Genomic DNA, 14,769 nt, shown 5'->3' on the forward strand with positions numbered 1-14,769 from the left:
TTCTTCAGTACCTTCTGTACTGCTAAAATTCCCTGAGCCCCAGATTTCTCTTTTAAGGTTAACACTGCCAACCTTGTGCTTGTGATTGTGACCTTTCCTTTGGCATCTTGCTAAAATGACCCCTTTCAGACTCTGTTTACTTATTGCTGTTGTTATTAGTGAAACTTTTCAGCTAAATGTTAGAAGAAAAGCAATTAATCTAAGCAATCAACAAGAAAAAGAAGTCTTAATTTTCCTAAGAGACTTTTCCTTTGCAAAAAGGTGGTCCAAAACATATCAAATGCCTTGTGAACAGCAATGACTCAAAATGACTCTTTTTCCACATCTCCTTATTTTTTTTTCTTTCTTTTTTTCCCAAACACATTACTCACTTCAGCAAAATTCTGAGAAGTTAAGCAGTGGATCTTTGTCTTGAACACAGTTTTTGACTGAACACAGTCTCTGATGGCAAAACAGTGGTGGCACAGGCCAGTTGCTATGTTCTTCACCAGTCTTTTAGCATAGCACATGCAGAGACTGAAAACTGTTGGTACTTTCACTACCAGTGAAGGGAAGAATTCAGAGAAATAGGTGTTATCTACAGGAAAATTTAGGGTGCCTTTCTATAGTTCTCAGTATTATCACCACTTTTCTCCTCTTAGAATTAAGTCCATGTCCCAAGTCAGGCAAATTCAGAAACCTTTTCTCTGAGCTACTTATCTATTACCTTCTATGTCCTTGGGATTAAGAAATGAACAAGCAAAAATGGCAATTGCACAGAAATGATTCAAAGGAAAACAGACAATGCTAAACTCTTCTTGGGCAAAGTGTCCTCAGTTTTGGAAGGAAGAGTTTTTTCTGTCTAATATTGCCTTTGGGATTCAATGGCACTGGCTTTGAGACTGGTGAAAATAAATTAGCTTTTCCAATCCAAAGTGACACCTTCTGCTCCAGAAATTAACTCCTGCGCTGTTGATCAATAAACGCAGTGCTGGCCCATGAAGATAAGCTTTCCAAACAAAGCCAACGTAAACAAGTTGACAGTAGAATTTCATTTCAACCTAGTCCTCATTTAATAGGTCGTTGAAACTTCAAACCAGGATGGATTGATTAGTGCTTGTATTCATTGGCAATTGGGCTGAAAGAACTTGATCTAGCTGCTTCTGGCAGGAGACTTTATTTACAAATGCATGATGCCTCCTAAAAACCGAATTTCCAAATCAAAGAGGCTTTTAAAAATTGAACTAGATAAGGAAAACGTAGCTCCAATCTTTTTGTTTTCCTCTATTTTTTTTTTACATTTTTATTGAGATGAATGTGAATTACAAGCCTTTCCCAGTTATATTTAAGTTCATAGTGAATGAATTAGGGCAATTCCCCACAATCAGTGTTGAGCTCCATCCACCCCTGTTCTCTGCATTTATTCCATACTTCCACCCTTAGTCTCCTGGACTTCTAGTGTGACAGGTCCCCTTTTTGTATAGTTTGTTGTGGTTTAATCTCTCCTCCCCCTTCTTCCCCTTTCCTCCTTTCTAATCAGAGTCTGAAGACCAGCCTCTGGTGTTTTTAGAAGAAAACGGGTGGAGGGAGGACATCCTTGGTGGTAGGAATGGCCCTGACTCCTTGCCACTGTGGACCTTAAATATTGCTGCGCAAGATTTGTAATTCACTTTGATCACAATGAAATTACTTAAAATAAATTAAATATTTAATTTTAATTATTTAATTTTAATTTAAAATATTTAAAATTAAAAATAAATTAAAGATTCTATACAGGTTGGATGCAAGTCACATCTAACTGGGCTCCAGGGGGCTCCAGTCCTAGAATAAAAGCCATATAAAGGGGTCCTCAGCATGGGGCAGAGAACAGGGCCCCATCCCGCCCCCCGTGGACACGAGGTCTGGTCCTGCCCCTTCTGCATACAGCCCTACAAGTATCTCCAGGACAGACCGTCTTTCTAGAAGTTCTCTCTGGACCCGCTGAAAATGAGCTAGCTCCAGGCTCTGCAGACTTGCAGGGGTACAAGGAACCAGAAGGCTGGGCTGAGAGCAGCGCCGACTAGTCAGACTTTGCAACCTCCAGCCCCAGCTCCCCAGCTCCCCTCTCTCTGCTCTCTCCTCCCAGGTATCTACACCCGCGGGGAGCAGCTGCGACAGGTGGCGTCTGGGGTGGGGTCAATGAGACGCAGCCTGAAGAAGATGCTACGCCCCGGGGACAAAAAGGAGCCCCAGAACGTGGAGTACCAGGGCGTGGAGGACGACATGGAGGACTCCAAGGACGCCCTTAAGGTATGGGGGAGCGCTGGAGCTGGCTAGATGGAGGGACAGACTCCAAAATCTGGTAGGGAATGGGATTCTTTCACTTTTCCCTTCTGAGTCCCAGAATTTCCTGGAAGGCAGGCAGCCCGGGAAGGGAGGACAGAAAGCCTAGCACAGGGAGGAGTGCTGGCTTACAGGAATATGTGTAAGATTTCAGGATTTGTGGAGCCACCAGGTGGTTCCTGTATCATGCTGTGTTTTGTCCCTCTGTCCTGCAGCAGGGGCAGATTCATCCTAACAAGTGCCTTTGGCATTTGGCAGAATCATTCAAATGCCTAAAATCAAAGCTATTGGGCAGCAGATGGAGCTCCTTTGGACCTTTCTGTCTATTTTATTTAGAAGTTAATCATTCTAACTTCTGTTAATAATAACAGTTTAATGATGGATGGGTACCACAGAGGAGGTATTTTTGTTCTTGAAAGATTTTTTTGCTTGTTTGATTTTCAATTTCTGAGCCACACTCGGCTAAGCTCAGGGGTTACTCCTGTCTCTTGAGCTCAGAAATCCCTCCAGGCAGGCTCTGGGGACCATATGAGACACTGGGGATCCAAGTCAGGTCAACTACGTGCAAGGCAAATGCCCTACCAGCTATGCTATAGCTCTTGCCCAAGGAAAGATGCTTGCCTAGTAGAATCTAGTGGATAGAAATCTGCCCCATGCAAATTGTCTATTACAGGTAGTTGCTGGAATGGTAATTTTATACTGCATGAGAGATGCAGAACTTTGGGGATGGTTAGGTGGTAGTCTGGTCTAAGGATTCTGAGATTTCATAGAGCCAGTCTGTATCTATTTTAGTTTTTTTTTTTTTTTTTTTTTTTTTAGATTTTTATTGTGGCCAAAGTGAGTTCCAAATCGTTCACAGTAATAGTAATTCTGTATCTTAAGCAGTTTCAGTGACTGTGACAAAAGGCAGCACTACCTACAGCTACCGCCTGATGGCGCAGTCGGGGCCAGATGCTCTTTTCCAGTGGAACAAGCTTCACTGAATTCAATACTAGATTGGCAGCAGAAGGGTGGTGTCTCTTTTAAGTGTCACAAATCTGTTTTAAATCATTTTTCCAAACTTCCGCCACAGATCCCTTTTGCAGTGGCTCCAGATGAAAAATTCTTTGTGTATTTCTCCACACAAAAGGCTTGTACAAACACACCCATGTTCATCTATTATTTTATTTACAAATGCGTGATGCCCTGAGCTTTACACTGAGTTTTAACCTCAGAGTATGTTTTAGAAGGTTTTTCAAATCAGCACCTAGTGTTTTATCGCAGTCTCTTGAGCATCTTTGTGATATTCCTGTATAGCAGTGGATAATTACTTATTTAACCTGTCCAGTTTCGGATGGGACTCAGGCTGTGTTCGTTGGCATTTGGTTTTACTATTTACACCACAGTTATCTGTGAGTGTAGTGTTTGTGAGCTCCAGCTTCACCTGTGTTTGTCTTTTGGTAGGTTAGTGGGTATTTCTGAACCTTAAAGTCCTACCTGGAGCAAGAAGTATGCAGATTTGTATTTGGTAGAAATGACCATATATTCCCTTAGAAGGTTTTCTGAATGAATAGTTACTAGTCACTTGTGTCAGCCAGGCTTGTGTAATTTGTCACACAAACCAACAAAGCAGACCATCCTAGTCCAAGACTGCACAGCCAGGTTGAACCCCCAGATTTTTATTTTCTTCAATACTGGTGTGTTAATGATGGTCATTTGACTAAACCCAAAGAACTCTGATAGATAGACTTATTTTTTTTTATTTATTTATTTTTGTTTTTGTTTTTGGGTCACACCCGGCAGCGCTCAGGGGTTACTCCTGGCTCTATACTCAGAAATCACTCCTGGCAGGCTCGGGGGAACATATGGGAAGACGGGATTCAAACCACCAATCTTCTGCATGCAACAACATGCATGCCCTACCTGATGGACTTTTTTAATAATAGAACAATTTTTAAATCTTGACCTATTTTATGTTTGCTAGAGATTTAGTGAATGATTTCTACAGTAATTTTTTATTTTTCATCACACATCATACATTTTATTTAGTTTTAGTAACTTAACTAGTACTATCTTCGATGCAAGGCCTTTAGAAACCACTGCAGAACTGAGAGATGAAGGGATTCATATGTTAATATTTCAGTAATAAATATATAAAATGTTAGCTGTAGTAATTCTAGAAAATTTCTGTAGAATTCAGGGGTGAGGTTTCATTGCACCCAACAAATATATAACTGCAGAACTCTGGGCTCTAAAAATTTCCTGATTGAAATGTACACACAAACACACAAGTTTACACACATACAGACATATCCTCAGGATTAGTAGCAAAATCATGGGAAAAAATGAGAAATGTAGAGAAAAATTCTCTGATGCCTTTAAACTTTTCCAGTAACTTTAAAAGAATGTTAATGCATTAGCATTTGGCTTTTCATTTGTCATACTCTCGCACCTTCATTTTCTGCTTTTGTGTACCAAATAGCTTAATGTATTTAAATAAAGCAGTTAAAATTAATGTATTTGATATCTTTTAGTATGCATACATTTTACATATCTTGTGACATTTTTACCTGTCTTATCTTTTTCAAATTAAAAATTTAATATTTAAATGTAATCCCAGAAATATAATCCCATAAATGTGGATCAGAAAACATACTAAAAGTCTCTTATTTCTGGAAATTATAGGAAAATAAAAACCATCACAGGTGTGGTGATAATTTCTGAATCTTCCACTCACATCACCAGTTCCAAAGCTCCTGCCCCAAACCCGAGAGATAACACAGTGGTAGGGCATCTGCCTTGCATGCAGACAACCTGGGAAAGACCCAGGTTAGACTCTCGGCATCCCATATGATCCATTGAACTTGTTAGGAGCAACTTCTGAGCAAAGAACCAGAAGTAACCCCTGAATGCCACTAGATGTGGTCCAAATCCTCTCCCCTCCCCCCCCAAAAAACAACAAAGCTCCATCTGAGTCAACTCCTCTTCTTAGCTTCTTCTGCTATCAACTGTTTTTACATTCTTTTACATTCTTTTCTTTTATTTTTCTAATTTTTATTGAGACCAATGTGAAGTAAGAGTCCTTCACAGTTATATTTAAAGTACATAGTGAGAGGCCTTCTGCTATCAACTTTACAAGTGGAAATTAGTACTCTTTCACCAATATTTTTCTGTGCCATATTCCTCTTGTCAATCACTATTGCACTCCTTTTATGATTTTGTCATTTAAAAAAACTACATAGGGGCTTGAGTGGTAGCACAGCAGTAGGGCATTTGTCTTGCATGCGACTGACTCAGGATGAATCCGAGTTTGATCCCAACATCCCATATGGTCCCCAGAGTCAGGAGCAATTTACATTTTTTAATAATTTTGGGGGGGCCACACCCAGGGATGCTCAGGGGTTACTCCTGGTTATGTGCTTAGAAATCGCCCGTGGCTTTGGGGGGCCATATGAGAGGACAGGGGGATTGAACCGAGGTCAGTCCTAGGTCAACTGCATGCAAGGAAAACACCCTATTACTATGCTACCGTTCCAACCCCAGGAGCAATTTCTGAGGGCAGAGCCAGAATAGCCCCTTAGTGCATCCAGGTGTGGCCCAAAATCCTACATATAGATAAGATCATATACTATTTATTTTTGACATACTTTATATGATATCTCAGAAAAAGATGTCATAGAAACATGGATTAGAAAATACATTAAGAATTTTATTTCTGGGCCCGGAGAGATAGCACAGCGGTGTTTGCCTTGCAAGCAGCCGATCCAGGACCTAAGGTGGTTGGTTCGAATCCCGGTGTCCCATATGTTCCACCGTCCCTGCCAGAAGCGATTTCTGAGCAGACAGCCAGGATTAACCCCTGAGCACCGCCGGGTGTGGCCCAAAAACCAAAAAAAAAAAAAAAGAATTTTTATTTCTGTACATGTTAAGAAAATAAAGAACCTATCACATGTTTGATGATGATTTTCTTCCAGTTACATCAGCAGCTCCAAAAACTTGCTCCAAGAGTGAACTCTCCCTCTCATCTCCCTCTGCTAGGACGTAACTCTCCTCAGGCCCCCTGCTTTAGCTACATTGGGTATTCTGAAGTCCTTGGTTCTATCAAATGGACACAGATATCCTTGAAAGCCATCAACCCCAGGCAGAAACACCAGAACAACACTCACAGCAGAGCTGGCATTGTTTCCACTCTCAGGAAGTAGGAGTCCAGAGCTTAGCAACATTCAAGGCCTGGCCTGCTATAGAGAGGACTATGGGAACTGAATGAGGAAGCCAGTGGGGTTTGGTGTACGGTTACTGGCCCATATGTTTGAAGGAGAGGCCTTGAAGAGCTTTGGCAGTGCTTCCATTTTAGAAAGAGAATGGATAGGGTGGTGATTGTCGCTCTGTCATTAATCTACACTACTGAGTTCCAGTGGTTTGTGAGCACAAATAAATAAGAAACTGACAGTTTGGTCTGAAAGTGACTATTTTGGAAAAGAAATAATAAAAGCTGAGTGAGGGTGAGAATAGATGGGAATATGGTGCTGGAATACTTCTCTCACAAAGCTGCAAAGAACAGTGACATGAAAATGAAGTTAGCCACTGCAGACTGGTAGTTCTGTGACGTCTCGTAAATAGAGTTCTGAATCCAAATAAATCTCTAATACTACTGTGAAATTCAAGAATTTTATTTGGTGAGCATATAATAATTATTCTGTGACATGGTTGACTCCCAGAACACTATGAAATCATTTTAAGAACTTAGTCAACATTTGTACTGAAGTTAGTTTTGTTATATATAAGGAATTTATACAGGTTGAACTGTAGTCATTGAAAATTCAGCTATATTTTTGAACATCTGTATGCAGAACTTTATTTCAAGAGCAAGAACTAGGTTTGTCTAACCAGCCAATCAACAAATAAACTTATAATCAATAAAATTCTTCTTTTTGGCATTGTAGAATGGGCAATATAGTAGTGCCTTTAATTGCACAGTGCTATTATTCTCTGCCATAACTGTATTCTTTCTCTATTTGTGGTTCTATGGACTGGTCTTCCTGGCCCTTGTCTCTATTACCTTTGGATGTTATTAGCATGTAATCTTTTCTTTTATATCCCACAAATGAGTATGATTTCTATGTCTATTTCTTTCCCTCTGACTCATTTCACTCTGCACAATATTCTCCATATCCATCCATGCATAAGAAAATTTCATGACTTCATGGAGAATATATAAAATTTAAGTGCTAAAAACATGTTAAAAACATTTAGCCAAATAAACACATTTCTTGATAGGTCAAGAATGTATAACTGTAGGGGCCGGAGTAGTAGGGCATGTAGAGGTCTTTTTTACATTGTGTTTTTTGTTCTTGGACATATCCCTTAGATTTCTATTGCTGGGTCATATGGAAGCTCAATTTCTATTTTTTTGAGGAATATCCATATTGTTTTCCCAAATGATTAGAACGGTCAACATTCCCACCAGCAGTAAATTAGAGTCCCTTTCTCCCTGCATCTATACCAGCACTTATTGTTCCTGTTCTTTGTGATGTGTGCCAGTGTCTGTGGTGTGAGTTTATACCTCATTGTTGTTTTTGATTTGCATCTCCCTGATGATTAATGATGTGGAGCATTTTTTTTTCATGTATCATTTGGCCATCTGTATTTCTTCTTTGAGGAAATGTCTGTTTATTTCTTCTCCCCTTTTATGGATTTGGTTAGATTTTCTTCCTTGTTAAGCTTTATCAATTTCCTATATAATTTAGATATTAAGCCCTTACCAGGTGCATATTGGATGAGTAGTTTCTCCCACTCTGTGGGTACTCTTTTTATCCTAGTAACTGTTTCCTTTGAAGTACAGAAGCATCTCAGTTTAATCTAGTCCCATTTGTTTATCTTTGTTTCCATTTGCTTTGCCAGTGGTGTTTCATCCTTGAGGATGCCTTTAGATACAGTGTCATGAAGATTTATACATAGGTGTTCCTCAATTTATCTTATGGTTCAGGTCTTTAATCCATTTTGATTTGACTTTTGTGCACAGCATTAGATGTATGAGTTAACCTTTTTGCATGTTATTGACTAACTAGTTTTTTCACAAACATCATTTATTGAGCAGATTCTTCTTGCTCCACTTCATATTTCTTGCTTCTCTATTAAAAATTGATTTATCACATACAGAGGATTCATTCCTGGTGTAATTCTATGGATTACTATGGGCTTAGGTGGCCACATGAGGTGATGGGGATTGAACTTGAGCCTGCTGTGTACAAGGCAAACTTTCTATCTACTGGACTATTTCTCTGGCTCCCATAACAGCAACCTTTTGACTATTAAATTATGCTGCTTTGTGTCACTTGACTTGTGTTTGTTTGTGGTAACTTTTTTTCCCCACACATTTATAGATGGTCTTTGAAGGAAGTGCATGTGCATTACAAAACTTTATGAAGAAACGAAGAAAATGTAGCAAATATGAAGATGCAGATGCTCCCCCTTTGCATTATGCTGCAGAAGCAGGTCAAATTCAACTGATGGAAATGATCATCAATGACTCATCTTGTGAATGTAAGTGTATGTTGCAACAAGAAGAGCAAAAATATATATTGGATTATCTCATTATATTCATTGGAAAAGTAGTTCAAATTTACTCCAAACCAAAGGAAAGATTGGTTTCAGATTAGAGTCTGGATATCTGAGATAGGCTTATGAGTTTTCCCATTGTACTTCTCATATTTTCCCAATGAAATATTCTAAAGGTAGTAAAGATACCTGGAACTTCATATAGAAATAGAAATTTTATTTGAATTTTTATAAAAATTAATAATACATTTTCACATCAGTTATTATATTCTTTTTGAATAAACTCAGCACTCTTCTCCAATCTCAGCTTTGTACGCACAGCTTTATTTGAGAAATCCAATATAGAAAAATAGAGTGTGAAAGCCACAGAGATTTAAAGAGTAATATCAAATTATATTTGTGATTTAACTGATAATATTGGGAAGTGTATTGGAAGTCAAGTCTGCTTTTAAAATACTATTTTAGTAATAAATAGAAGATAGAAGCCCATCAGGCCTTTGAGGTTAGAAATGAGAGAAAAAAATTCAAAAGCTCTTTTGGAATATTTAATTAAGAGGTAAGGCAAATAGTATAATTATCCAGAAATAAAGTTATATAAGAAAGCAGGGACTATTCAATTTGAAGATGTATGATTGTCATGAGTCTAATTTGTGCTTTTCCAAATATAAAAGACTCAAGTTACATCCAGATGAAAATAATCCAGTAGAAAACTAGAAATAAAAAAGAAAACAAAAAATAGAATATTGTATGAGCAGTAGTTAAGACTATAGAAATGCATGAATATTATTTAAAAGTTCATAAATTTGCTAACAGAAAAAGCTGAGAATATTTATATGAAAGCCAACAAAAGGAAGACATAAGAAGCATTTATAGAAAACTGATGAACATTATATGACTATGAGTTAAGAGAGACATTATTGTGAGAGATGCATTAAAAGTCATTTGCAAAAATAAAGTCAAATAAAGTCAGTTCACATGCACTCACACACAAACACACACAAAAACACACAATGGAGTAAGTCTAGATTCATGTTCCTTAAACATCAGAAAAAGATTATAGTTCTTGCTGGGGTATTGGAAATATATTTTAATAATCATTACATGGAATTCCATACAGTACCTGCTAAATAATTATTGATTTTATTTAATCTCAGTATTCAATAACAATTTATACCATGAACAAAAACTTATGCCATTGAAGTTTCATCTTCTGATAGATGCTCTAGAGTCAGACCAGTCACTTGACAAAGTCCATGTTAAACTTCTTTTCATCTTTTACAAGTGTCTATTAGATGTTTGAGAACTAGATCTATATTTTCATTTTTCATAAAGGAAAGGAGCACTTGGCATTGAACTTTGAAATGGATAGGCATAAAATAGTTATTAAAAAATCCAACTAAAACCTAGTATACACTTTTATATGTGCTTGAGGCAGAGTGAGAGAGACACAGAGAAAGAGAGAGAGACAGAGAGACAGAGACAGAGACAGAGAGGTTAAGCACCAGTTGGTGGAATAGCTTGGGGGCTATTCCTGCTCTGTGCTCAATGGTTGTTCTCTGCAGTGCTTCTGGACCTGTACTCTGTCAGGATTTGAATTTGGGTTGGCAACTTTTTAGACAAAACTCTTGGTATTTATACTATCACTCCAACCCCTAACACATATTTGGGTGTCTGTTTCTAGTGGTTAATATGATGGACAATTTTGGAAATACCCCTCTGCACTGGGCTGCAGGCAAAAATCAGGCTGGAAGTGTTAAGTTTCTTCTTACCAAAGGGGCCAACCCTAACCTTCGAAATAGCAGCATGATGGCACCTCTCCACATTTCTGTCCAGAGCTTACACAATGAAGTGGTTAAGGTAAGAGAGTTGTTCAGTTCTGATCTTTGCTGTAAGGTCAGAGATCCATATCTCACTGTTTCTTCCTGACCAAATAAATGATCAGCCAAAGTTTTCAAGACCAAAAAAAAAAAAAAAAAGTTAAAACATTGGCTTTCCTTCTTGCCAACTAGTGATGTGATTTGCATTACCCTAATAATCAGTGATGATGAAAACTTATTTCTGTTTAAGGTGGTAATCTGTCAGTTTCCTTTGGATAAGTGCTCAGCTTTTTTCTTCTAACATTTTCAGTGTATGAATTTTGTTGTACTCATTCAGTTTATCATATCAAACCAAAAAGTGCTCTGTCTATAATTCCCCAAAAGAGATTTCAGAGATATCTTTGATATTTTCCTATACTATTACTCTATACATCTTTACCTCAGCTCCTGAGTTTTCTTCTCATTTAAGTCAGCCATGAAGGCTAATATGGGAACCCTCTTTCTGTTTTCTTATTGTTTCATATAGAGCTCTTTCCTAATTCTTAGTAATGTAATAAAATGTCTAATGCTTTTCACTCTCTCTGCCTGCTTGACTGTCTTTGAAGGAAAGGAAGATGTAGTAATTTAGATGTTTTCAAACCATAACACTTCTGGGAAATGGTGGCTGTTGAATGAATGAGTATGTAAGTAAAAATTCTAACTGAAGGAGGAGAGGATTTAGGTTGTAGCACCTAGGAAAAGTCCCAGGCAGCAAAGCCATTGAAAACACAATGCTTATATGTTTGCATTATTCACAAGGAAATAATTACTTTTATATAATCTGAATTGGTCCCCTAGTGACTACAGAGGCCACCATCCCACATATTTCCCACAATGGTCTCTTGAGATTCTTCTGGTCTCTTTCAGAAAGAAATGCCCATTAGCTTGATTAATCTTGGCTGTAAAAGCTTCATCCGAGAATTCAAGACAGGTAATGGTTGAAAGGGTTATTGTAATTAGGAATCAGACTCTCGAGAGTCATACAAACAGAAAAATAGACATCACATTGAAATAAAAAAGAGAAATTATCTAGACCATATATGATATATAAATTATATTACATATTACAAAGATTTTGAACATAATCATTGAATATTGACTACGTAGAAAAATAGTGTTTGAAGACAATGTTTCACAGCCTTTACCATCTGATTCTATTCAAACTTTGCTTAGTACTTAGGGTTCTCTTCTTACTGGACAATTCCCACTCTCTTTCTGTGACCCCTCTATCATCCATGCAATTTTTTATGTCTTCCTTGGAATTTTTTTTGGTGTGTGTCCAAAGAAGACCATCTGGTCCTCAGTTGAGAAATGCTGTTCTAAGAGATGTCAGACTGTCTCACTTTAATCTTACCATTAAAGACTTCTCTAAAAATATTTCAAATCCCAGTGATTCACCAGAGGTGAAAACAAGAGAAAACGTTTTTAGATTTTCTCTATGTGCTGGGAGGCAGCAATTCTCCCGAAGTGCTTTTGCAAGCTCCATTTCTTTTTTTTTTTCTTTTTCTTTTTCTTTTTTTTTTTAATCACACCCATTTGGTGCTCAGGGGTTACTCCTGGCTAAGAGCTCAGAAATCGCCCCTGGCTTGGGGGGACCATATGGGATGCCAGGGGATCGAACCGCGTTCTTTCCTTGGCTAGCGCTTGCAAGGCAGACACCTTACCTGTAGTGCCACCTCACCGGCCCTGCAAACTCCATTTCTAGGAGACCTATACACATGTTGTAGTGGGCACTGATGCTCAGGTCTTGTCCTCAAACAGCCAATACTAAAAGCAAAGGAATGGTGACCAAATGGCCACATTAAGGAAAGAATTATTAGAAAAATGAGAGAAATAGAAAAAATATCAAGGAAGCTCTTAGAGTATGGAAGGGGTCTCCAAAAGAAGGATTTCAGAGACATGCAGAAGTCTTAGCCCTTTGATGGTGGGTATTACTTTATTATGTTTCAAAAACACTGAAAGAAATGAGAGGAAGCTGATTTAGGCCACTCTTTTTGTTTGTTTGGTTGTTTTTATTTGTTTGTTTTTGGGTCACACCCAGCAGCGCTCAGGGGTTAGTCCTGGTTCTGCACTCAGAAATCACTCCTGGCAGGAATGGGGGGTCATATGGGATGCTGGGATTTGAACCACCTTCTTACTTGTGTGCTATCTCTCCAGCCCCAGTTAGGCCAATCTTATTCCTTCTACATATCAGATGACTGATCTTACCTTGCCTATTCTCCTTGTGTTGATTTAACACACACACACACACACACACACACATACACACACACACACACAGCTTCTCCATCTGTGACTGTCATCGTTCTCTGCAACATTTAAAATGTTGAAAAATACAAAAAAAAAAAAATCAACTCCATGTCATGCCAGAGAACCTGGGCACATCTACCAGGAACTTCCGAAGAAGCTACGTGCCTCAGTAAGTCTAAACACTTTAATCCTTAGGGCTTCACCTCCAAGTATCTAGTGGTTTGACCCTACTTACACTTCCCAGATTCTCATCAATGAGATCTCTAGATGCTTCATCTGAAGACCTTCCAGACTTGCTCAGTCATGACTAAATTTGACTTAGTTACTCTCTCTGGGAACCCTTGCCACATAAAGTTTGCCACAGCTTCTTGAAATGCCTGTGGCAGTGTAATAATAGCATCTGCTAAATCCTGGCCTATAAATCTATGATTCTATATAGAAAACATATATATATATATATATATTATTCAAATAGAAAATATTTTGTCTTATTGATTTTGGTGGGTTACTTTACATCTTAAAGTATTGACACTTGAGAACATTCAGTTTAGTGATGAATTGAAGGTCCTCTAGTCAAAAGTACTCTCTCCTCTAGGTATATTCTATTTTGAAGGAGCTTGAGTGAGAGGCTATATGTTTTCTGAAAGAGAAGTTACAAAATTATTTAAAAAATAATTTGCTTAATAAATTCTCTTGAGACATTTTAATTATAGACATATTACAGCTTAATTGTAGGGTTTTTGTTTGTGCCCTTCAGTCCTGTATTTAGCAAATATCTCATAATTCAAATAAATAAATGCTTTAACAGAAATAATTTCTCTGTAAAGAAATAAATCTCCTCAAATTCTTCTCACCACAGAAAACAGGCTTCACCCCGAGTTTCTGACCAATAGCCAGAGACTGAGAGGAGATGAATCCCTGAATTCATCTCAGATTTTTAGATATCCTGTTCAGATTTCTGAGCAACTAGCTAGCAAGTAGAAGGGCCCAGAATGCCTTTTATGGGTTTGCTTATTTTCTAAAATGGCTTACAAAACTCAGGAGTTTTATATTCACTCATCATACTGCTGATTTTTGTCAAAGAATTTAACTCAGTGACTAAGAAATATCTTAAAGGGTGAAATACATGCTGCTGCGTGGAAGCCCCAATTTTGAGCCCTGAGTTTGATTATCAGTAATGCATATTCCTCTAAGAACTGTATGGAAGGCTACCCAGAGATAATATAACTCAGAATCAGCCACATAAATGATGGGGAGGATAAGGTATGGGGAAAAGACACTGAGGTTCCATGCCCTCTCAAGCTACACCTTACTCCTCAAATTCATGAAATTTTCTGCTACATGAAGGTATCTAAAGAGTGTCATGCTGAGTGATAGAGGGAGAGACAGACACAGAAAGCTCTCTCTCATATTAAGATATAAAGAAGTCTAGTTGTGGAATGATGACTACCTCAAGACAATGGAAACAAAGAAATAAAAACTTGTATTCAGTAGAAAATATGTCACTTGAAAGGGCTGAGATATATGAACAGGAAGGTTGGAAGAAAGTGTTCAAATTTAACTGGAGGAGGAGATGGTGTTCAAAGGTGGTAAAGCATTATGTGTAGATGCCTCCAGTGAATCTTCATGAATTTATCTCTTCTCATGGCCAAGTAATAATCCTTTGTGTATATACACTACATATATATATATATACGCATATATACACAGTGTCTATATCCAGTCATTTCCTCTTAAATACTTATTTTTCCAGATTTTGACTATTGTGGATAATGTTAAAAGAAACATGGGGATTCAAATGTCTTGTCCATTTTTTGTAGAGGGA

The 14,769-nt window shown here is 38.0% G+C and overlaps 1 protein-coding gene across 1 annotated transcript in view; it reads left to right on the forward strand.

Annotated features, from left to right (window-relative positions):
- The first annotated feature begins 2,157 nt into the window (after positions 1-2,157).
- Positions 2,158-14,769, forward strand: part of TRPA1 (transient receptor potential cation channel subfamily A member 1) — a 55,210-nt gene continuing 42,598 nt past the window's right edge. The window contains exons 1-3 of the mRNA XM_049782432.1: positions 2,158-2,268; positions 8,664-8,823; positions 10,520-10,695. Coding sequence (XP_049638389.1) covers positions 2,158-2,268; positions 8,664-8,823; positions 10,520-10,695 — 447 coding nt within the window. The remainder of the gene's footprint in view (positions 2,269-8,663; positions 8,824-10,519; positions 10,696-14,769) is intronic.

This window comes from Suncus etruscus, chromosome 10 (assembly GCF_024139225.1).
Source record: "Suncus etruscus isolate mSunEtr1 chromosome 10, mSunEtr1.pri.cur, whole genome shotgun sequence".
Classification (NCBI taxonomy): domain Eukaryota; kingdom Metazoa; phylum Chordata; class Mammalia; order Eulipotyphla; family Soricidae; genus Suncus; species Suncus etruscus.